General features: G+C 47.7%; 1 protein-coding gene across 1 annotated transcript in view; it reads right to left on the reverse strand.

The window, feature by feature from the left end:
* Positions 1–9977: 9977 nt before the first annotated feature.
* Positions 9978–23567, reverse strand: part of LOC138075865 (beta-glucuronidase-like) — a 44167-nt gene continuing 30577 nt past the window's right edge. Inside the window, 9 exon segments of the mRNA XM_068967928.1 lie at positions 9978–10288; positions 11706–11794; positions 13549–13695; positions 14018–14196; positions 14403–14555; positions 14897–15084; positions 15254–15396; positions 15580–15761; positions 16107–16292. Coding sequence (XP_068824029.1) covers positions 10035–10288; positions 11706–11794; positions 13549–13695; positions 14018–14196; positions 14403–14555; positions 14897–15084; positions 15254–15396; positions 15580–15761; positions 16107–16292 — 1521 coding nt within the window. The 3' untranslated portion in view covers positions 9978–10034.

Consider the following 23567-nt stretch of genomic DNA (forward strand, 5'->3'; position numbering starts at 1 on the left):
TTCTGTTGAGTGGGCAGTAGAGGTCATCAGGGAGGTGGGAGAACCGGGTGAGAAGCGGGTCTCACCTGCACCTCCTCCGCCCTGCGCCGGCCCCGCCCCCGTCACCGACCCACACAGGCCACACCCCCTCACTGACTCCGCGCAGGCCCCGCCCCCGCCCCCGGCGGGCCTCACAGTGATTTCCAGTCTTGGGTGTCTAGGCAGCACTGGCCTCCTTGGATCCCTGGTGGGACCTGACGGGCTTGGCTCACCCAGTCAGCCCTCGTCCAGCCCGCTTCCTTCTGGGGCCCTCTGGGGCCCTCGCTAGGCTCCCCTATTCCCATTCTCCGGGTTAACCCAACCCTTCCCTGGACCATCCGGCAGCACTGCCGGGTGCCCTGTACCTTCTTAAAGGGAATGCTGTATCTGGTAGCAAAGTTGGTCATCCGGATAGTGAGTGATGCCTGGCACTAGGTGAGCTCCACGCATGGGTAAAGACGACGCTTTCTCCACCCTGGAGAGTAATGTACAAATTCGCAAGCACTGACCTTGAGGTGAGGCCCACAGATAGGTGGTGCCAGAGGGGTCTGCCCATGCTGTGGTGAAGGGAAAGGATGGTCACGTTGAGGCTGCAAAGAGCCTGAGGTGAGATCTGGCACGTGGTCAGAGTTCAGTAACAGCGGGTCCAGCAGCCAGCAGAGATGCAGAGACCTCCTCTTCTATTAATACATAAATCTTACCAAAATCCTGATAATAAAACATAAATTTCAGGCATTTTTTAACAAGAAAGATAAGCTAAACAAAAAGTATGAGTAAGTCCTCCAAGTGAGTCTGCTGCGTCGCTTCAGTCGTGTCCAACTCTGTGCGACCCCATAGACGGCAGCCCACTAGGCTCATGAAAAGATTTTGTAAATTAAAGAACAAAAACTCTGGCACTGGGGGACACGACACCAAATTCCCAAAAGGGTCACAGCATCTTCTAGAGCAGTGTTTCTCAAAGCCAGGGTTCCTGACTGTTATCATCATCATCTTCAAACTTGTTAAAAATCAGATTTTCAGTCCCCACCAAGGCCTGTTCTTCAGTTGCTAAGTTGTGTCTCTTTTGTGATCCCATGGACTGTAGCCACCAGGCTCTTCTGTCCATGAGATTTCCCAGGTAAGAATACTGTGGGTTGCCATTTCCTTCTGCAGGGGATCTTCCTGACCCAGGGATTGAACTCACATCTCCTGCTTAGCAGGAAAGTCTTTACCACTGAGTCACCTGAGAAGTCCCCAGCGAGACCTACTGAATCATTCTGGGTGGAGTCCAGCAATCTGTTTTAACAAGTGCTTCAGGTGATCCTGATGTGTGCTCAGGTTTGAGAGGCACTGATCTTAATCTTGTTACACAAAGTTGCTGCAAACCAGCAACATCCACCTCACCTGGGGCCTGCCCTGATCTACTGATTCAGAATCTGCAGTTTAACAAACTACCCAGGTGATTCCTGTACACACTTAAGAGTCAAATGTTAATTTGTGGATAAACAAGGATTTATTTTATAGTACAGGAAACTATATATTTGGTAACTTGTCATATCCTATAATAGGCTTCCCAGGTGGCTCAGTGATAAAGAATCCACCTGCTGGTGTAGGAGATGTGGGTTTGATCCCTAGGTTGGGAAAATACTCTGTAAGAGGACATGGCAACTCACTCCAGTATTCTTGCCTGGAGAATCCCATGGATAGAGGAGCCTGGTGGTCTACAGTTCATGGGGTCACAAAGAGTCGGACACAACTGAGCGGCAGCATGCATGCAATATCCTGTAATGGAGGAAAATTTGAAAAAAATACATATGTATGTGTGTGTTTGTGTGTGTGTATATATATGTATCTGAATCACTTTGCTGTATACCTAAAACTAGCACAATATTGTAAATTAACTATATTTTAATTTAAAAAAATAAACCCAGAGGGGTCAAACAAACAAAATTGTAGAACTTAAAAAAAAAGTGCTAATCTAGAGAATGCCTAAAACCTAGTTTCCAAAATGAAGGAGGGCCTTATGTCCATCTGACCACAGACAGGATTAAAATAACTCTGATGCACTTGGCACAGGGAGAATGGGAGTACAGTGAGGCAGGAAGTTGCTGTGACACCTCCCTCCATCTGTATCTACTGCCTCCACTGAGGGGGGACACCTCAGCCTTAATGGGAACTCTGTTTCCAGATGGTTCTGTTAAGTTCTTAACTGAACTGCATTCAGCCTCATGGGGCTTCCCACTCAAGAGCCTGGCCACGTGTGATCTGATCTGACCAGAAGGAATGGCCTGTCCTAGGGAGGCAAGGGTTTATGCAGCTTTTCTCCAGACTCTGTGCTTACTGCCGAGGTCTGCCTCTTCCTGTTCTGCTACCAACTGGCTACATCCTTGCCTCTTGTCTATTTTTAATCTCGGAAGCTGTTTACACCAAAGCCCAGTGTGACTTTATATTGGTTTCCTATTGCTGTAACAAAGTACCCAAAAAATCATGGCTTAAATCAGAATAACACCATTTTACAGTTCCTGAAGTCTGAAGTGGGTTTTATGGAAGCAAAATTGTACGTCAGCAGGGCCAGGCCTCTTCCAGAGACTAGAGGAGAATCTCCTTGTCTTTTCTAGTTTCTAGAGGCCACATGCATCCCTCGGCTTGTGGCCCCTTCCTCCATTTTCAAGGCCAGCAATGTAACATTGCCAAATCTCTTGGATCCTCTGCTTCCACTGTCATATTGTTATTTATTTATTTTTATTGACGTATGGCACAATGGCAAAGGATCCGCCTGCCAATGCAGAAGATGCCAGTTTGGTCCCAAGGCGGGGAAGATCCCTTGGAGGAAGAAATGGCAACCCACTCCAATATTCTTGCCTGGGAAATCCCATGGACAGAGGAGCCTGGCAGGCTACAGCAAAGAGTCAGGCATGACTTAGCAACTAAACAAAAATAGTTGAATTACAGTGTTGTGTTAATTTTGTGTTAATAGTTGTGTACACTTTGTGTACAGCAAAGTGACTGTACATCTATATACACAACATATATCTACATTCCTTTTCATATTATTTTCCATTATGATTTATCTCTATATATTGAATACAGTTCCCCATGCTGTACAGTAGGACTTTATTGTTTTGTTTCTACATATACCAGTCTGCATCTGCTGATCCCAAATTCTCAACCCAGACCTCTCCTACCCACTGTCCCCTTAGCAGCCATCAGTCTATTCTAGATTCATCTGCATGGTCATATCTTTTGACTGACCTTTCTGCTTTTTTATAAGGACCCTTGTGATTACATTGGAACCACCTGAATAAACCAAGATAATCTTGTCTCAATATCCTTAACTTAATCACATCTTCATTTTTTTTATCATGTTAAGTACCAGGGATTATTAAGTACCGGTTGCAAGCTCCAGGGATTATTAATCAGTTTACTACATTCTGTCCTGCTCTCAAAGATTTATGTCCCACGTGCAATGTGCATTCACTGCATCCCAAGATCCCCCATAGTCTCAACTCATTACAGCATCAGCTCAAGTTCAAACTTTCATCGAAATCGCATCAGCTCAGAAGTCCCATATCTCATCGTTTAAAATGGGTATGAATGAGATTTTGAGTATGACCCATCCTGGGGCAAAATTCCTTGCTATCCATGAACCTGTGATTGTGGTGAGTTCATACATAAAAATTCAAGAAATAAGAGGACTTCTGTGGTGGTCAGTGGTTAAGAATCTGCCTTCCAATGAAGGGGATGTGGGTTTGATCTCTAGCCAGGGAAGTAAGATCCCACAGGCCTCAGGACAACTACTGAGCCACAGCTACTGAGCTCACGTGCTGCAACAAAAGCTCCCCACCTGCCTCAATGAAGATGACACGTGCCACAACTAAGACCCAAGGCAATCAAATAAACAGAGAGTGAAAAAAATAGCCTTTCAAAGAACTCTAGAAATAAATTATCTGCCACTAAAACATGCCGTTTCCTAAAACAGGAACAGGATAACAGTTAACAGACATTTCAGTTAAAAAACACAAAAGGGAATTCCCTTGTGCTCCAGTGGCTAAGACTCTGCACTCCCAATGCTGGGGACCCAGGCTCAATCCCTGGTCAGGGAACTAGATCCTAAATGCTTCAACTAAAAGATCCTTCATGCTTCAATAAGATCTAAGATTCTGCATGTTACAACTAAGACTTGGTACAGCCAAATAAGTAAATAAATATATAGTTTTATAAAGTCTCTGGGCTTTTCTTCAGGAAGGGAGGACAAAATAAATTTATGGGTTTGCTAATCTAATGTTCTGCTAATCTTGAAAAACACAGATTCTGATGAATTTTGGTATGAAGCAGAATTACAGGTAAACACATCTAACTTGGAAACATTGAGAGGCAAAATATATATTGCATAATTTATATAAAACATCCAGATTAGCTAAATCTGGACAAAAAAATAAATTAGTGGTGGCTTAGGGCTGACTGGGAGGGGCAGAGGATAGATAACTAAAAGGCACACAGGGTTTCTTTTTGAGGTGATGAAAATATTGTGAAATTGGGCATAATGATGGTCGTACATATACATGAATATACTAAAGTCCATTCAGTTATATACTTTAAATGGATGAATTATGTATGTGAATTATATCTCAATAAAGACATGTTTAGAGACATTATAAATCAACTATACCACAATAAAAATTTTTAACAAACTGTTTAAAAAATAAACCCTATGATGCTCTTTGCTGAATCTACCACGAGAAGACTATTTTCAGCAACCGAACTGTCGACATTCCAGAAAACATCGACATCACTCTGGAGGGACACACTGTCATTGTGAAGGGCCCCAGAGAGATCCTGCAGACTGACAACAGCAGAACAGAACTCAGCCTCCTGGGAAGGAATAGGAAGGGACTCGGGTTAACAGTGGAACAGAGAGGAACCAGTTCCAGCTCACACAGTCTCTAGCCCAACACAGCACGTGATCAAGGGTGTTCCACTGGGCTTCCATCACAAGACAGTGTCTGTGTGTGCTCACTTCCCCATTCGAGTCCTTATTCTGGAGAGCAGGTCTCGTTGAAATCTGAAAATGCTTAGATGAAAAATCTGCAGGGCTCATGTGAGGCCAGGGATTGCTTAATGGGTATCTCACACCCTGAAAGTGATTTGCATTGACCTTAAATCAGGTTTATCTGCTTTGATCCAACAAGCCACACAGTTAAAAAATCAGGATATCAGGGACTTTCCTAGTGGTCCAGGCTAATACTCCATCCTCCCAATGCAGGGGCCCCAGGTTCTATCCCTGGTCAGGGAACTAGATCCCACATGCCACAGTGAAGTTGAAAGATCCCATGTAGAATACTGACCTAAGACCCAGCACAGACAAATAAATGAAAATAAATATAAAAAAATAATAAGAATATCAGAAAAATCTGGATGTTATCTATGAAAAAGAAACTAGTCTTTAGGCTGTCAATAAGATCTAAGACTTGTCTAGCTATGGAAACAAGAAGATGCCAAATGATTCCCAGGACCTGTTTGTGATATCTTTAAAATACAATGAAACTTGACCTTTTTTATTTATTAAACTTTTATTATTACTATTTTTTTTTGCCCACACTGTGTGGCATGTGGGATCTTAATTCCCAGACCAGTGATCAAACCCATGCACCATGCATGGGATGCACAGAGTCTTAACCACTGAACTGCCAGGGGAGTCCCGAAACTTATCTATTGGAAAAATAAAATAAAAGGGAAGTCTCACACATGTGCTCTGATCAGCTGAGTGTCCTGTTACTTGCTTGTTAGGCTCAAGGCTGTGACCCTCCCAACTTTACAAAAAAAAAGCAAAATGGCTCTCTGAGGAGGCCTTACAAATAGCTGTGAAAAGAAGAGAAGCAAAAAACAAAGGAGAAAAGGAAAGATATACCCATTTGAATACAGAGTTCCACAGAATAGTAAGGAGAGATAAGAAAGCCTTCCTCAATGATCAGTGCAAAGAAATAGAAGAAAACAATATAATGGGAAAGACCAGAGATCTCTTCAAGAAAATTAGAGATACCAAGGGAATATTTAAAATGCTAAAATAGATGAATACCAATAGACTTATATCATGCTTATAATATTTAAAGTTAGAAAATTGTAGGCAAAATATATTTCATTAACCCAGCTAGAATTTAAGAGGGAAAAAAGCAAGAGTCCAGTTGTCTTGGGTATATTTATAAGCAAAAAGAGTATTCTTAAGTGAGGTATATAAGCAAGCATCTCAGTAAAGTCTTCCTCAGAGAGGAAAATACTAGGGGAGCCCTTATATTCTTATATTCAATCATTTCCTCTCTTTACTAATTTTATATTCCTGAATGTTTTAGTCATGATCTTAGAGGTTTGGTAGATTTTCCATGATGAAACAGATTGTTTGCAGTAAAAATTTATCATATGCTTTTTATGTATTGAGATTATATGATTTTTTTCTTTCATGCTATTAATGTGATGTATCACATTGGCTGATTTGCATAAATTGAATCATCCCTGCATCCTTAATGGAAATTCCACTTGATTCATGGTGAATGGTCCTTTTAATATGCTGCTGACTTTGGTTTGCTAGTATTTTTTCTTGTTTTGGTTGCACTAGGTCTTAGTTGCAGCATGCGAGATCTTTTTAGTTGCAGCACGTGGGATCTAGTTCCCTGACCAGGGATCAAACCCAGGCCCTCTGCATTAGGAGCTCAGAGTCTTACCCACTGGACCACCAGGGAAGTCCCGGTTTGCTAGTATTTTATTGACAGTTTTTGCATCAATATTCATCAGAGTATTGACCTGTAGTTTTCTGGTAGTGTCTTTTCTTTCTGCTTTGGTATCAGGGTCGTGCTGGCCTCATAAGATGAGTCTGGCCTCTTCACATATTTTGGAAGACCTCGGGGAAGACTGGTACAAAGGTAACCATTTTAAAGAGTGCACTCAGTGACATGTGGCACGCTTGCAGTGTTGCGCATCCATCACCTCATCTAGCGGCAGAACATTCTGATTACCCACAAAGGAGATATTGTACTCATTAAGCAGTCACTCCTCACTGCCCTCCTCCCCTCGCCTCTGGCAACCACTACCCTACTTTCTGTCTCTATGGATCTGTCTGTCCTGAAACTCTCATATGGATGTGATCTTTTGTGTCTGGCATTTTTCACTTAGCATAATTATTCAAGGTTCATCCGTGTTGTAGCATGTATCAGCACTTCATTCCTTTGTATGGATATACCATGTTTTGTGTATTGAGTTGTTTTCACCTTTTGGCTATTGTGAATAGTGCTGTTGTGAACAAGTACTTGTACTTGCTTGAATATCTGTTATCAAATATTTGGGGTATATACCTAGCAGTAGAATTGCTGAATCATACAGTAATTCCATGTTTTACTTTTTTTAAAAATTTATTTTAATTGGAGGCTAATTACAATATTGTAGTGGTTTTTGCCATACATTCATATGAATCAGCCATGGGTGTACATGTGTTCCCCATCCTGAACCCCACCCCCAACCTCCCTCCCCATCCCATCCTTCAGGGTCATCCCAGTGCACCAGCCCTGAGCACCCTGTCTCATGCATCAAACCTGGACTGGCGATCTGTTTCACATATGATAATATACATTTCAATGCTATTCTCTCAAGTCATCCCACCCACGCCTTCTCCCACAGAGTCCAAAAGTCTGTTCTTTACATCTGACTCTTTGGCTGGTCATCGTTACCATCTTTCTAAATTCCATAAATATATGCGTTAATACACTGTATTGGTGTTTTTCTTTCTGACTTATTTCACTCTGTATAATAGGCTCCAGTTTCATCCACTTCATTAGAACTAATTCAAATGCATTCTTTTTAATAGCTTAGTAATATTCCATTGTGTATATATACCACTGCTTTCTTTTCCATTCGTCTGCCAATGGACATCTAGGTTGCTTCCACGTCCTGGCTATTGTAACATGTTTCACTTTTTGAGGAACCAACAAATTGTTTTCCTCAGTGACTGTACCTTTTTATCCACCAGCAGTACACAAGGGTTCCCAAATCTCCACATCCTCACCAACATGTGTTATTTTCTTCTTTTAAAAAAAGTTACAGCCATGGAATCTTTTATATAATTTTTTGAAAAATAAATTAAAAATATAATTTATTGAAAGGTATATTATTTCTTTTATGAGGTATAATTGACCTATCATTTTAGGTGTACCATGCATTGACTTGATATTTGCATATATTGCAAAATGATCATTATAAGTCCAGTTAACAACCATCACCGTACACAAGTATACAACATTTTTTTTTCTTCTGATGAGAACTTTGAAGAGCCACTTACCTAGCTACTTTCAAATATACAATACAGTATTCTTAACTGTAGCCAGCATACTGTATATTACACCCTCAGGGTTTATTCATTTTATAACTGGAAATCTGTGCCTTTTGCTCCCTTCACCAATTTTGCTCACTCCCTCCCTGAGGCAACCACCAATCTATTCTCTGTACCCATGAACTCAGTTCTTTTGTTCATTTGTTATTTGTTGTTGTTTTAGATCTCACACATAAGTGAGATCATACAGTATCTATCTTTTTCTGACTTATTTCGTTTAGCATCATGCCCTTAAGTTCTATCCATGGTGTTACACATAGCAAACTTCCACTCTTTTTTATGGTGGACTAACCTATTATATGCCAAGTTTTCCTTACCCATTCACCCACTGATGGACATTTTAGTTTGCTTCCATGTCTTGGCTGTTGTAAATAATGCTACAGTGAAGATAAAGGTACATCTTTCTCAGTTAGTGTTTTTGTTTTCTTTGGATAAATACCCAGTCATAGAACTGCTGGACCATGTGGTGGTTCTATTTTTAGTTGCTTAAGAAAGCTCCATACTGTTTTCCACAGTGGCTACACCAAAAAGCATTCTCACCAGCAAGTGCTCTCTTTTCTCCGCATCTTTACCAACACTCATTTCTTGTCTTTTTGATAGTAGCCATTCTAACAGGTGTGAGGTGATATCTCACTGGGGTTTTGATTTGCATTTCCCTATGACTAGTGATGTTGAACACCTTCAAATATGTATTGGCCAACTGTGTCTTCTTTGAAAAAATGTCTACTTAGTTCCTCTGCCCATTTTAAAAATCAGATTGTTTGATTTTTTGCTATTGCACTGTATGAGTTCTTTATGTATTTTGGGTATTAACCCCTCATCAGATACATGATTTGCCACAGAAAGCTTCACTGAAGCTGAGACCTGCCAGGTGAGGAGGGAGCAAAGCAGAGCCCACATCTATGGACTCAGTCTCCGGAGAAGAGCTCACGTCTGTCGTGTGCGGAGATATAACGATCTTTGAGATGTTCTCAGAGCATAAGGTCTGCGTTTTCATCTCATGGGAATGTGTAGGGGGTGCTGGTCTTTGACGCGCCAGGAGGCAGCACTGCAGTCATCTGACAAGAGAACCAACCCCTGTTGGCTTTGGTCCTCCTTCCCGACGAGGAGGATTAAAATGCTATTATACAGGATGCACTGCAGATACAACTGCGGAGTGCTTAGGAAGCCAAGGGAAACAGTTTAATCTCCCTCCTGGAGCCCCTGGTCTGGTCACGGAGAGAACCAGGGACCGTGAGAGCTCACGGTGTTCCTCTGCCCAGCGAGGTGGCGTCCTCCTGCCCAAAGAGTGGACACCTGAGCTGAAGCATGAGCGCGGAGTTGAGTTCCATTAGCTGGCGATGGTGGAGCTAAGAAGGGCTTGCTGAACAAACAGAACAGACCAGGATCCGGGACTGAAGGCTTGGGAGAGGGCAGAGGGCATGGACAGCCCCGAGCACAGATTAGAGCTTCGTCCGATGGGGTCAGGGGAAGCCAGGGACAGGAAAAGGCTTGGATTTGTTCCAGGGACCACTTGGGCAGCCTGTGGGAGGCTACCTGAGGACCACGCACATGAAACAAAGGCTGAGTCCGGGCCGGCCGTGTGGAGAGGCAGCTTAGGGCCAGCCTGGTAAGCTGTGGGAGGTGGCCAGGACAAGGGAGGGACGGGGAAGGAGGCAGATCTCTAGCCTGGGGCAGTGATGACTGACATCACTGTCCGAGAAAAGGAAAAAATAACCCCCATCTTTGATGCATTTACCTCGTGAAACCCTTCAATGGCATCTGCTCTGTACTCGCTCTGAATCATCGGCTTCTGGTAGGCCTTATACCAGTTCTCGAATTGGGTTCCCAACTGCTTCTGAATCACCTCCATGTGCCCATAGTCGTGGTACCAGGAGTAGTAACTGTTCACACAGATCATGAGTGAAGGGAGCCAGCCTCTCGTTCTGGGCCGGCACCCCTGACCTGGCTGCAGCTGGGCTCCGGGAGGGCGATGAGAGGCAGAGCTGGCCGCAGGCACGCCGGCCCAGGGGAGCCCATCCAGGCTGGACTTCCTTCATCTCTAGGTTGCGCTCCTGTCATCAGTCATCCCCTTGGCCCAACTGAGGGCCGAAGGCAGTTTTTCTCCTCACAGAGCCTCCCGAGTCCCCTTTCTGAGCTACTGTCATGGGCCCTAAAGAGACTGGACAGTTCCCTCCTAGGAGGGCAGCCCGGGTTGGGGGCAGCACCGCCGTGAATCTGAGCAACGCGCTGCTCGGTGGACCGCAAAGCTCACCTGAACCCACGCTCGCCCGCAGAGTCTGCACTGGGACCCATGCAGTCCATCTCTCCCAAGGGACTGCAGCACCCTTCTGAGCTTGGGGCAGAAAGATGCCGCTGGGAAGCGGCACCTCTGGGTGGGCACGTGACCACAGCTCACACATCCCAGCGGGTGAGCCTGGCAACCTTCTGGGGGCACCAGCACAGGCTCCCTTGCCCACCAGAGCAGAAAGGGATGCCACTGAGACTTTGAGACACCCAGGTCTGCCTGTGCCCCGCTGGTGTTCCACCACAGTCGTGTTCCTTTGAAGGGATGGCACCGGATCACTGGGGCTGCAAACCATCGGGTCCATGTGACAAATGACAGTGCTCACACCTACACTTGAACAGGGTTTTCTTATCCTCCCTTTCTCGAGAGGATTTCCCTTTCCGGAGCACTTCTTAGTACTGGCCTCAGTGCCCCAGTGAAGCATCTTCTTGCTCCTGTTTTACAGCTTTTGTGCAACAACTCAACACAGTTTCTGAGGGGCTGCTGTGCCCAGGGACCGTGAGAGGAGCCATGGGGTCCAACCGGCTGGGTGAGCCTCTCCCTTCAATTTTCAGTCCCCCCGACCCTGGATCTCAGCCGTGGTTCCCAAAGCTGACTGATGCCTGGAATCACTGAGGAGTTTTTTAAAAACACAGATTCCTACCCTGGACATTATAAATCAGAATCACAAAATCTGGACCTCTGTACTTTCAAAAAGCTTCCATTTGTGGCTCCAACACAAGTCAATGATGACTTTAAGCTCCCTTAAACCTCTGCCCTTTTCTGAGCATATTAAACTTGGGGGCATAAAATTAAATCAAAGTGTAGAGAAATCGATGAATTGCAAATGAACTGAGAAGGAATTCGACCTCCCTATACCTGACCTCCTTAGTGTCAAGAAACTACACTGCCTGGCAAATCACTCCCTGGCAGTTCTCTTTAACCCAAAGACCATCTATGGAAATGGTCAGACTGGCTGCTCGTGGTCCCTCCCAGCAGCTCATCTCAGCAAGCATCAGGACAGGACAAGAGGACAGGCGGAAGGAAGACGTGCAGAGACCCCCAGGCTCACCCCCAGGTCTGCTTCATAGTTGGTGTTGGTCACAAAGGTCACGGGCCGGGAGGGGTCCAAGGCTTTAGTGTGGGCAATCAGCGTCCTGTCCACGGAGGGCAGAAGACACGGTGCCGTCAGTCTGAGGAGGGCCTCAGGCACCCCTCCTGAATCCCCTCCTTCCCATCTTCCCAGACTAAACACCCCCACGACACGGCTCTCTTCCCTGCCTTCTAGGGCATTTCAGGTAAGTAAATGTGTTCCTCAAGACATCATGTTTCCTGACATCATTCTCTCTTCCTCCCTTCCCAGATCTTAGCCCCCCACCCATCCCCCAAAGGGGCCATCCTCAAGTGATGAGAGTCACAGCTGAGATCTTTGAGCTGGGCGCTGCCAAAAGCAAGTTTCCTCATCTCTGACGAAACTAGGATGTTGTGCAGGTTAGGATGAGTATTAATACAACACATCACTAGGGAGCGTGTCCTGGGAGGCAAGCTGTGCACTGGGCACTCACTAGAGACTTAAATAGGCAAGTATTGGCTTGGCCAGAAAGTTCATTTGAGCTTTTGAACAAGGTTATGAAAAAACACAAACGAACTTTTTGCCCAACCCGACCTCCAGCTGTGTGTCCAGAGCTCGTCTTTGCCCAGAAAGGTCCACTACACAGAGCCTCCATCCAGGACACGGGGACGCAGGCAGTGTCTCCTAGGGAGTATTTCCATGGCCTCTGCTGCCTCCGCAGTAAGTGAAATAATTCTCCACGCCCGGCTACGCTACAACTTCAGGATGGGAAGAAAGAGAAGGAACCAAGGAACACGCCAGGAGGCTGGCCCACTGTGGGGAGATGGACCCTGTGTGAGGTGTCTGCCCAGGACAATGCCTGGGGGGTGGGTATGCAGTGAACGGACAATGAAGTTCAGGTGACCTGGTCCTGTCTAACAACGTAACTTTAGGATAGTCAGAATATGCACGTCTTTGAAAATCTGTTTATAATTATATGCCTAGGTAAGTCAGCTTTATAAAACTTAAAGCCCCTTTACAGGTGAACTCAAAACCATTGCAAAGTGGTTTTGTGCAGTTCTAACATGTACTAAATTTCCCAGGAATGGAGACACCATAAAAATCAAAGGAAGACCCAGGTGGCTTGGTGGTGAAGACCCGCCTCCCAAGCGGAAGATGCGGGCTTGATCCCTGGGTCAGGAAGATCCCCTGGAGAAGGAAATGGCAACCCACTCCAGTATTCTTGCCTGGGAAATCCCAAGGACAGAGGAGCCTGGTGGGCTATGAGGTCGCAGAGAGTCAGACACGGCTTAGCGACTAAATAAGAGCAGGGCTTGGATTTGACTGGAACTCTATTGGCCATGGCTCAGAGCCTCAGAAAAGAGCAGAACAGAAGGAAAAGCTGCTCGTGGCACCAGAGTCGCCGGCTACGCTTTCCAGCCCTGTCATCAGCTTCTGCAGCTGTGTTTTCAGGGAGTTTCGCAGAAGGTACAAGCGCCTGACTCCTTCAGTGGCCCTTCTGGAGAGTCAGGCTCACACATTTATGTATTCTTTGACAAATGTCAGTCAGGCCACGTCACTATCTTTTTTCTTTAATTTGAAGTTGCATGTATAAGTAGGTAGGTTAACTCTGCATTTCATTTCAGGGGAGTCAAGGAGACACTTGGCTGAAATCATGATCTGGGTGGGTGGGTACCTTGTCCCCTGAATTGACCAAGGATGGATGCATCTGGGCTGGGAGCTGCCCACACCCACCGCAGGGCCCACGGCCTCTCTCCCGTGGCTCCCAGGCAAGGCTGAGCTGGCCCCGCAGGCTGCGGTCTCACCCGGGACCGGCTCAGGCAAGGCAGGAGCACTCACTTGAAGTAGTAACCAGCAGGTTTCAGGAAGGAAGCAGGCTCATTGGCCACGGACCACATTACAACGGCCGGGTGATTCTTGTCCCTGCGGATCATTTCCTCCACCACCGCCAGGTGGTGCTGCAGAGACACGTTGCTGAAGCTCTCCCTGGGGGCCAAGGGAGGAGAGGGAGCAGGTCAGTCTGATTTTCTCGCCCTCTTGTAGAAACTCTGGGCTTCCCTGATGACTCAGTGGTAAAGAACCCGCCTCCCAACGTAGGAAACGCAAGTTCGATCCTTGGGTCGGGAAGATCCTCTGAAGAAGGAAATGGCAACCCACTCTCGTATTCTGGCCTGGAGAATCCCATAGACAGAGGAGCCTGCTGGGCTACAGTCCATGGAGTCCCAGAGTCAGACATGACTGAGCGACAGCATGCATGCACAGGCTGCCGAGCTGGGGGGGCCGCGCAGTGCAGGCAGCGGGCACTCACACCAGCGCGATGCCCACGCCGGGGCTCTCGTCGATGACCACGATCCCGTAGCGGTCACAGAGCTGCAGCACCTCCTCCGCGTAGGGGTAGTGGCTGGTGCGGAAGGCGTTGGCACCCAGCCAGCGAAGCAGGTTGAAGTCCTTCACCAGCAGCGGCCAGTCAAAGCCCTTCCCTCGGATCTGGGGGACAGCAGAGATGGGTGAGCCCCTGCCCTCGACCCCATCCCAGACACGTTTCCTCCAAGAGCTGGGCCCGCCGGAGTCACCCCATCAGCCCGCTATCCAGGCCAAGGTTTGGGGCGGTTTGCTCTGAGCTGCCCTCAGCCACTCCAGGGGCCGCCGGGAAGCGGATGGCTAGAAACAGGGACCCAGGAGCCCCTACTCACGTCTGCATCCTCATGCTTGTTGACCCCTCGGAAATAGAACGGCTTCCCATTGATGAGGAATTGGCTTTCGGTGGTGACCACGGTGCGGATCCCCACCGGGAGGGTGTAGATGTCAGACACGGGCCCCATGGCCGTCTGCGCCATCACCTTCACCTGCGAAAGCCGAGCACTGAGCGTGACGCAGCCTGACCGGCCTGAGCCCCACGCAGCCTGAGCTTCCCAGGACAGCCCCTGGCTAATCACTGCGGCCCACCTCTGGGTCTGCAAGTGGAGAGAGGCAGAAATTACATCTGCTGTGAGAAAGAAGAAACTTTTGCCCACACTGCCCCGGGGCCTCCTCTTCCAACTCAGCCACCCCACCAATGACTGAAAAAATCAGGGTGGGGACTCTTCAGTCCAATGGACCAGGAAGCTGACCTGACCAGGCCTGCTGAAGCTAGGGGTGCTGGATGGGGACAAACAGCCTCCCCCAGCCCAATCCTCACCACCATTACCTCCAACGAGTACAGGTAGACAGAGTGCTCATGCATCAGGTATGTCCACCAGAGGTGGGCACTGGGCAGCTGCAGCTGGCCCTGGACCCCTGCCCCCTTGGCCAGGACTTTGCCTTCCTCATCCAGAAGACAAACATCCAGTTGGAAGTGGTCACTGCCCTGGACAACAATCCTTTAATTCACCCGCCCTACAGGAGAGATCAGATGAGAGAGAAGGTGGGGGGACGTGACCTGGGGTCCTACAGGTGAGAGCACCTTGAGGAGGGATGGGAGAGCCTGTCTCCAAGGGGATCTTTCCAAACAGGGAACCAAGCCACTCTGGGCCTGGCTGAGGGCAGATCCTGGCAGGAGCCTCACCAATGTCTGGGTCCACGTCAGTGGTGACGGCAATGTCATCGATGTAGGTGGTAGGTGTGGTGTAGAGGACCACAGACCGATGCAGTCCCGCGTAGTTGAAGAAGTCAAACTTTGTGTTCTGGACAAAGTAACCCTTGGGGTACCTAGGACGGAGCAAGGAGACAGTGGCCTTGTCCCAAATCCTTTGATCTCAACTCACATCTCTCCCTGGCCTCCCGGAGCCAGGGCCTCACCTCTGCTGAAGCCACCCTGTCCTCTGGTGGGAAGACGTCTGGGCAGGGTGGGGAGTGGGGGCGGGGGCAGGGGCTGGGCAAGGTGCTGCTCACATGGAGGGGTCCGTCTTGTAGAGGATGGTCCCAGGCGGCAGGGTGTGGGGGGACAGCGTGTTGTTGATGGCGATGGTGATGCGGCAGGAGGACAGGGGCCCGCTCTGGACCAGCTTGCTGATGTCAGCCTCGAAGGGGAGATGGCCCCCCTCGTGCTCGACCACGTGGACCCCATTCACCCACTGCAGATACAGAGAGACAATGGGGGTGGGGCCCGGCCGTTTCCAGCACACCCTCACACACAAGTGCAGGATGAGGGAAGCGGGCAGAGTGGGGCGGGTTGAGGGTTCTGCCAGCTGCCACCGACCTCATGAGTGGAAGAATGGGGCTCCAGGGAAATAGACGAGACCACTGTCCGCCATCCAGGGCACAAACCCTAGCTTGGGGCCTTAAATGTGCCCTGCCCCCACATGTGCCCCAGAGGCAGGCTGTCAGGTGGTGGCTGGGAGCAGGCTCCCCAGGACAGCCCATCCCCCGCCCCGCCCCGCGCCTGGACACCCTCTCTGCCTGCCACCCGCTGCACTGACCACGATGGCATAGTAGTGGGCGCTGCCGATCCTCAGAACCACTCTCGTGCCCAGGTCTTCCGTCCACCGCTGGGGCAGGGTGATCTCCCGTTCATACCACACCCAGCCGACAAAACTCCGCAGCTGCTCATCCTGGCCCACGTCGTTGAAGCTGGACGGCACCGGCATGTCCAGGGTAGGGCCCGACTGAGGAGACAAGGGTGGGAATCAGGTCCAGACCACCCAGGAAACTAAGGGGCCAGGTCCCCCAGCAATTCTGCCTGCAGGACAAAGCTGGACAAAATGACTTCTCCCCAGGGCCTTTCCTGGTGGCCCGGTGGTGGGAATCTGCTTTGCAATGCATGGACACAGGTTCGATCCCTGGTCTGGGAAGATTCCACATGCTGCAGGGCAATTAAGCCCAAGCAGCACAAGACTGGATGCAGCCAAATATTTATATGGCTGCATGTTAAAATATTTAAAAAAAAAAAGACGTCTCCCAGACCCTCCCAGATTCCAGCCCACCCTACCAGCAACTCACCAATGTCTTTTATGGACTCATTTAATTTTTACAATTCCATGAAGCAGACCCAGTTACTCACTCACTCACTCACTCTCTCAGGGGTGCACAGGGAACACCCACATGGTGTTCTAGGAGCTGGGAATAGGACACTGAACAAGGCCTCCGCTGTCAGTGAGCAGTTCTATGTAGAGAGTGTAGAGAGGGGCAGGGAGCTATCTTGGGGTCAGGGAAGGCCTTTGGGGGACAGGACCCATGAGATACAACCTCTGGACATCCTGGCAGAACTTGAGTCCCACAGGGAACCCTTTGAACCTCTTGACCCTTAACACCTGAGGAAGAAGGCAAGGCAGGAGTGGACAGACAGCTCAGTGAATCTGGAAGCAGCTTGGGGAAGAGCTTCCTGAAGACACAGAAGGGACAGGGGAGCTTGGAGGAAGCGGGATTCCCTGCCCCTCACAGCTGTATGCCCAGTGGCTGGCCCATGCCCTGCCACACAGTGAGGACCCAGTAAATACTGACTGAACGAATGGATAACTTTCTGAAGACACCAACAGCTAGGAGGCTTTGTGTCCGAGGTCTGGTGGGAGCAGAAGTTCTTTCTCAGGGCAGCGGGCACTCGGGGCTCCATGGAAAGTGGTGAGCCCAGGGCCACAGCCAGCCTGGGGCAAGAAGGATGTCCAGAAATGAGACCCTAACTAAGAGGAAGATGATCAACTGACTGCCACCGGGAGGAAGGCTGGCCGGGGAGCCGGGGCTGCTTTCAGAGGAAACTGTGAGTGGGGCACGTGCCCGGCTCCCCCGCCCCCCTGCCCCTTTCTTCCTCTGATGAGGGCTGAGCGGCAAAGACTGAAAAAAGAGGAAAAGGTCAGTTTTCATTCCAATCCCAAAGAAAGGCAATGCCAAAGAATGCTCAAACTACCGCACAATTGCACTCATCTCACACACTAGTAAAGTAATGCTCAAAATTCTCCAAGCCAGGCTTCAGCAATATGTGAACGGTGAACTCCCTGATGTTCAAGCTGGGTTTAGAAAAGGCAGAGGAACCAGAGATCAAATTGCCAACATCCATTGGATCATCGAAAAAGCAAGAAAACATCTATTTCTGCTTTATTGACTATGCCAAAGCCTTTGACTGTGTGGAACACAATAAACTGCGGAAAATTCTGAAAGAGATGGGAATACCAGACCACCTGACCTGCCTCTTGAGAAACCTGTATGCAGGTCAGGAAGCAACAGTTAGAAGTGGACATGGAACAACAGACTGGTTCCAAATAGGAAAAGGAGTACATCAAGGCTGTATATTATCACCCTGCTTATTTTACTTATATGCAGAGTACCTCATGAGAAACGCTGGGCTGGAAGAAGCATAAGCTGGAATCAAGATTGCCGGGAGAAATATCAATAACCTCAGAAAGTGAAGAGGAGCTAAAAAGCCTCTTGATGAAAGTGAAAGAGGAGAGCGAAAAAGTTGGCTTAAAGCTCAACATTCAGAAAACGAAGATCATGGCATCTGGTCCCATCACTTCATGGGAAATAGACGGGGAAACAGTGGAAACAGTGGCAGACTTTATTTTTTTGGGCTTCAAAATCACTGCAGATGGTGACTGCAGCCATGAAATTAAAAGACGCTTACTCCCAGGAAGAAAAGTTATGACCAACCTAGATAGCATATTCAAAAGCAGAGACATTACTTTGCGACTAAGGTCCATCTAGTCAAGGCTATGGTTTTTCCAGTGGTCATGTATGGATGTGAGAGTTGGACTGTGAAGAAGGCTGTGCGCCAAAGAATTGATGCTTTTGAACTGTGGTGTTGGAGATGACTCTTGAGAGTCCCTTGGAGTGCAAGGAGATCAGTCCTGGGTGTTCTTTTGAAGGAATGATGCTAAAGCTGAAACTCCAGTACTTTGGCCACCTCATGCGATGAGTTGACTCATTGGAAAAGACTCTGATGCTGGGAGGGTTTGGGGGCAGGAGAAGGAGGGGACGACAGAGGATGAGATGGCTGGATGGCATCACTGACTTGATGGATGTGAGTCTGAGTGAACTCCGGGAGTTGGTGATGGACAGGGAGGCCTGGTGTGCTGCGATTCATGGGGTTGCAAAGAGTCGGACATGACTGAGCGACTGAACTGAACTGAACTGAAAGATTTTTTTCCCCCAAATGCTTACAATATAAAAATAAGAAAAAGTAAGATGCAAAAGTTTATACTGTATGATCGTGCTGCTGCTGCTGTTAAGTTGCCTCAGTCGTGTCCAACTCTGTGCGATCCCATAGACGGTAGCCCACCAGGCTCTGCCGTCCCTGGGATTCTCCAGGCAGGAACACTGGAGTGGGTTGCCATTTCCTTCTCCAATGCATGAAAGTGAAAAGTGAAAGTGAAGTCGCTCAGTTGTGTCTGACAGTTAGCGACCCCATGGACTGCAGCCTACCAGGCTCCTCCATCCATGGGGTTTTCCAGGCAAGAGTACTGGAGTGGGTTGCCACTGCCTTCTCTGACTGTATGATCCTAGTAGTGCTAAAATTAAATCCACACAGCTGTAGATAGATGTGAAGTGTTATTATCAGTGTTACAGGTGATTTCCATTTTCTTCATATGTTCTGAGTTTTTGAAAATTTCCAATATGAACATGCATTAATTTTATAATCAGAATCAAAACAGTGGGGACTTGCCTGAAGTTCCGGTGGTTAAGACTTCCCCTGCAATGCAGGGTGTGTGTGTTTGATCCCTGGTCCAGGAGTTAGTAACCCACCTGCCTCTAGGGCAAAAAACCAAAACATAAAACAGAAGCAATAATGTAACAGATTCAATAAAGCCTTCACAATGAAAAATGGTCCACATGAAAAAACTACGATCTTTTTAAAACTAGCAAATGGGCACAAATAACTAAAGTTGATCTGCTTCTGTGTGTGTGTCTACATGTGTGAACGTGCACGCACAAGCACCCACTCAGTCACTCAGCCGTGTCCAACTCTTTGCAACCCCACATGCTATAGCCCACCAGTCTCCTCTCTCCATGGGATCTTCCAGGCAGTAATACTGGAGTGGGTTGCCATTTTTATCCAAGGCCACCTCCCTGACCCAGGAGTCACACCGTGCTCTCTTGCACCTCCTGCTTTGGCAGGCAGATTCTTTCCTGTTAGCACCACCAAGAAAGAAACCAATAACCATTTTAAAGTTCGCAAACGGGCACAAATAAAGTAGATCTGCTTCTATAAATTAATAAATTGATTTTCCATTTGAGAGTCAACCTGTACATACTTAATTAGTTGAAAGTTGACTTTCTACTGTTTGATAGAGATCAGAGAAAACTTGGTTTCCCAATGCGTGACCCTGACAACCAAACCCTGAACGGTGAAGTCCATTGGCCAGTTCCCTTCCCCCTTCATTCTGCAGCCATGTATAAACTGAATCTGGAGATGAAATTTTGGGAGTTGCCAGCAATGAGAATGGATGAGGTCACCAAAGAAAGGAGGGCAGGTGGATAATAGATCTCAAGATTAGCCCTAAGACACCCTGTGTTATGAGTAGAGGGGACAAAGAGGATGAATGAGCAGGTCACCATCTCCTTGAGGATAAGTACAGACCCCATAGTATAGTCTGTTGTGGTCTGACTGGTCCCCCTGATCCCTGGCTCTGAGTCCCAGAACTCACCATGCTCCTGCTGGCTTCTGGGCCCTGGCTTAGGACCCTCCCTCTGTCTGGAAGCCCTTCCACCCTGACTAGTTAACTCTTCCCACTTCCCCATCATTCTCATTCTTAGTGATCATTTCAGAGTTTTGTTTGTGTGTTTCTTAGCCACACCACATGGCTTCTAGAATCTTAACTCCCCAACTAGGGATGGAACCGAGGCCCTCAACAGTGAAAGGGCAGAGTCTCAACCACGAGATCATGAAGGAATTCTCTTTCTCCCAATACCTTTATCTTCACATCTCTTGGCCTCTGGTTCCTTCCTCCACATACACACAGGCCCCAAATTCACTGAGCAATTTGGTCCTTGGCTCGGGTCCCCTCTCCATCGAACCTCCTGTCCCGACCAGTGGCCTTCCGATCCTGGGCCTTTGTTCGTGACCACCTTGACTTTATCTACCTTTCCATGACCCGTGGTGACTCACTTACTGGATCATGGTCTAGGTTCTTTTCATTTTCTCTTACCCAAGACTTCTGAGATTCCTCCCAGCCTACCATCTCCTCTAATTTTCATCATCCCCATTTACTCCAAATTTGCTCTTTTACCAGATCCAAGCTCTGTTTTTCTCCATCCTCCCCCCCCCTTTTTTTTTTTTTTTAAATCTTAGGTCTCACCTCACGGCATGTGGTATGTTAGTTCCCCAACCTGGGATCGAACCTGTGCCCCCTGCATTGGAAGGCAGAGTCTTAAGCACTGAACCACCAGGGAAATCATGTCCTCGCCATTTTTCTGAATTGAGCTCTCCTCCCCCAGTTTTTCAGCCTGAAAGCCATTCTAAAACCACAGCCTGGCTCTGCTAGGGGTCCTGCAGCATTCTGTAGCTTTTCCTCTGGAACCTCTCCACTCCTGCCGCCTCTTTACTCTTCCTCGGTTGCTGCCACCACCCACTTCACCCTTGGGAGAATATTCTCCTCACAAGCCCCCAACCCTGATGGACATCAAATCAACTTCCTCTTTGCTGCTTGCGAAGGTGGGCACACAGACTCTTTCTATCCTAAGGACTTGTGTACACAGGGAGAAAGGGGAGACCAAGCTATCAAACTCAGGGAAGTTACTGAGTTCCATCTCTCACGGGCACTGGTCTGTAGTTGCTGCTTTTCTTTTGAAACTTTCCTCTAGTGACTTATTTTATAATATTTATTTGTTTCTTAGTGCCAGGTCTTACTTGTGGCATGTGGGATCTTCCTCGAGTAGGGATCAAACCCACACCCCCTGCACTGGTAGCATGAAGTCTTAGCCACCGGACCACCAAGGAAGTCCCGAAACCTTTCCTTTAAAGATCTGTCAGAGTGAAGAAGGAATTCATAGGGCCTGGACTCCACCTTAGGCCTGTTCATGCTGATCATGCTCAGCCACCTTTCCAATGGACTCTGAGCTCTCTGTTTAGTGCCTATGAAAACAACAACAGAAGGATAAGGCCCCCTCCAGACAGGGGAACCTTGAAGATCGTATCTAGGTTACTCATCGCCTAAGAGAAAACATACACTATCACCCCTTCCTCCAGACAGGCCATAAATTTTTCTGTATCTATCGGAGTGTAACCTCGGGTTTATTGATTATTGGCTAATTGTTTGACTGTTTGAGCACATGAGCACATAGCACGTGAATGATGGGGTTATTGGGATTGTATTTTCCTTGGTTTATGTAAGTCTCAAGGAATTTGGGGTGGTGGGTTCAGACACGTACACATGGGGTATAAAAGATTTTCACAAATGCTGGTCGGGGTCCTTGGCTAAGAGCAGACTCTGCCTTGGGCCCGCCGGTGTAATAAACTGCACTCCACTATCTGCACTGTTCTTCTGAGTGAGTTTGTTTCCTGGAACGCATGGCTACAACAGTGGCTTAGCTGGTAAAGAATCTGCAATGCAGGAGACATGGGCTCAATTCCTGTGTTGGGAAGATCCCCTGGCGAAGGGAAAGGCTACCCCCTCCTGTATTCTGGCCTGGAGAATTTCATGGACAGTAGAGTCCATGGGGTCACAAAGAGCTGGACATGACTGAGTGACTTTCACTTTATCATTATACATATGTATGTATACACACACACACCCTGTTTTTTTTTTTCATAAGATATATGTGGATACAAGCTAGAATCAAGATTGCAAGCAGAAATAACAATAATCTCAGGTATGCAGATGACACCACCCTTATGGCAGGAAGTGAAGAAGTAAAGAACTTCTTGATGAAAGTGAAAGGGAGAGGAGAGTAAAAAAGTTGGCTTAAAGCTCAACATTCAGAAAACTAAGATCATGGCATCCGGTCCCATCACTTCATGGCATATATATGGGGAAACAGTGGAAACAGTGGCTGACTATTTTTTTTTGGCTCCAATATCACTGCAGATGTTGACTGCAGCCATGAAATTAAAAGACGCTTACTCCTTGGAAGGAAAGTTATGACCAACCTAGACAGCATATTAAAAAGCAGAAACATTACTTTGCCAACAAACGTCTGTCTGGTCAAGGCTATGGTTTTCCAGTAGTCTTGTATGGATGTGAGAGTTGGACTATAAAGAAAGCTGAGCACCAAAGAATTGATGCTTTTGAACTGTGGTGTTGGAGAAGACTCTTTAGAGTCCCTTGGACTGCAAGGAGATAAAACCAATCCATCCTAAAGGAGATCAGTCCTGAGTGTTCATCGGAAGGACTGATGTTGAAGCTGAGACTCCAGTACTTTGGCCACCTGATGGGAAGAGCTGACTCATTTTAAAAGGCCCTGATGCTGGGGAAGATTGAAGGCAAGAGGAGAAGAGGACGAGAGAGGACAAGATGGCTGGATGGCATCTCCGACTCAATGGACATGAGTCTGGGTGGACTCTGGGAGTTGGTGATTGACAGGGAGGCCTGGTATACTGCAGTCCATGGGGTCGCAAAGAGTCGGACATAACTGAGTGACTGAACTGAACTCATAAAGGGGATTCCTTGGGACATTTTTCCCACTGCTTTTTCCTCCTGTTCTTCAGCTCCTCTCTCCCAGGACTTGAGCCCAGCCAAAACCCATGATGCCTGGCTTCAGGACCTAATGAAGCTCAGGCTCTGATCACTGATTGCAAAAATTCAGTTAGAGACACAGCAATAGGTAAGAGGTGGATTTGTTATGATTCAGAGACAAGTACACCGTGCAGGGTGTGGGCCATTGCAGAGTGCAAGGGCTTAGGCCATGGAATGTGGTTGGGCTAGGTTTTGTGAGCTGGGTGAATTCATATGCTAATGAGTGGGAGGGTCATCCCAACCACTGGGGAACCACCCACTCTTTTTTTGAGGGTGTCT

The sequence above is a fragment of the Capricornis sumatraensis genome, chromosome 3, assembly GCF_032405125.1.
Source record: "Capricornis sumatraensis isolate serow.1 chromosome 3, serow.2, whole genome shotgun sequence".
NCBI lineage: Eukaryota > Metazoa > Chordata > Mammalia > Artiodactyla > Bovidae > Capricornis > Capricornis sumatraensis.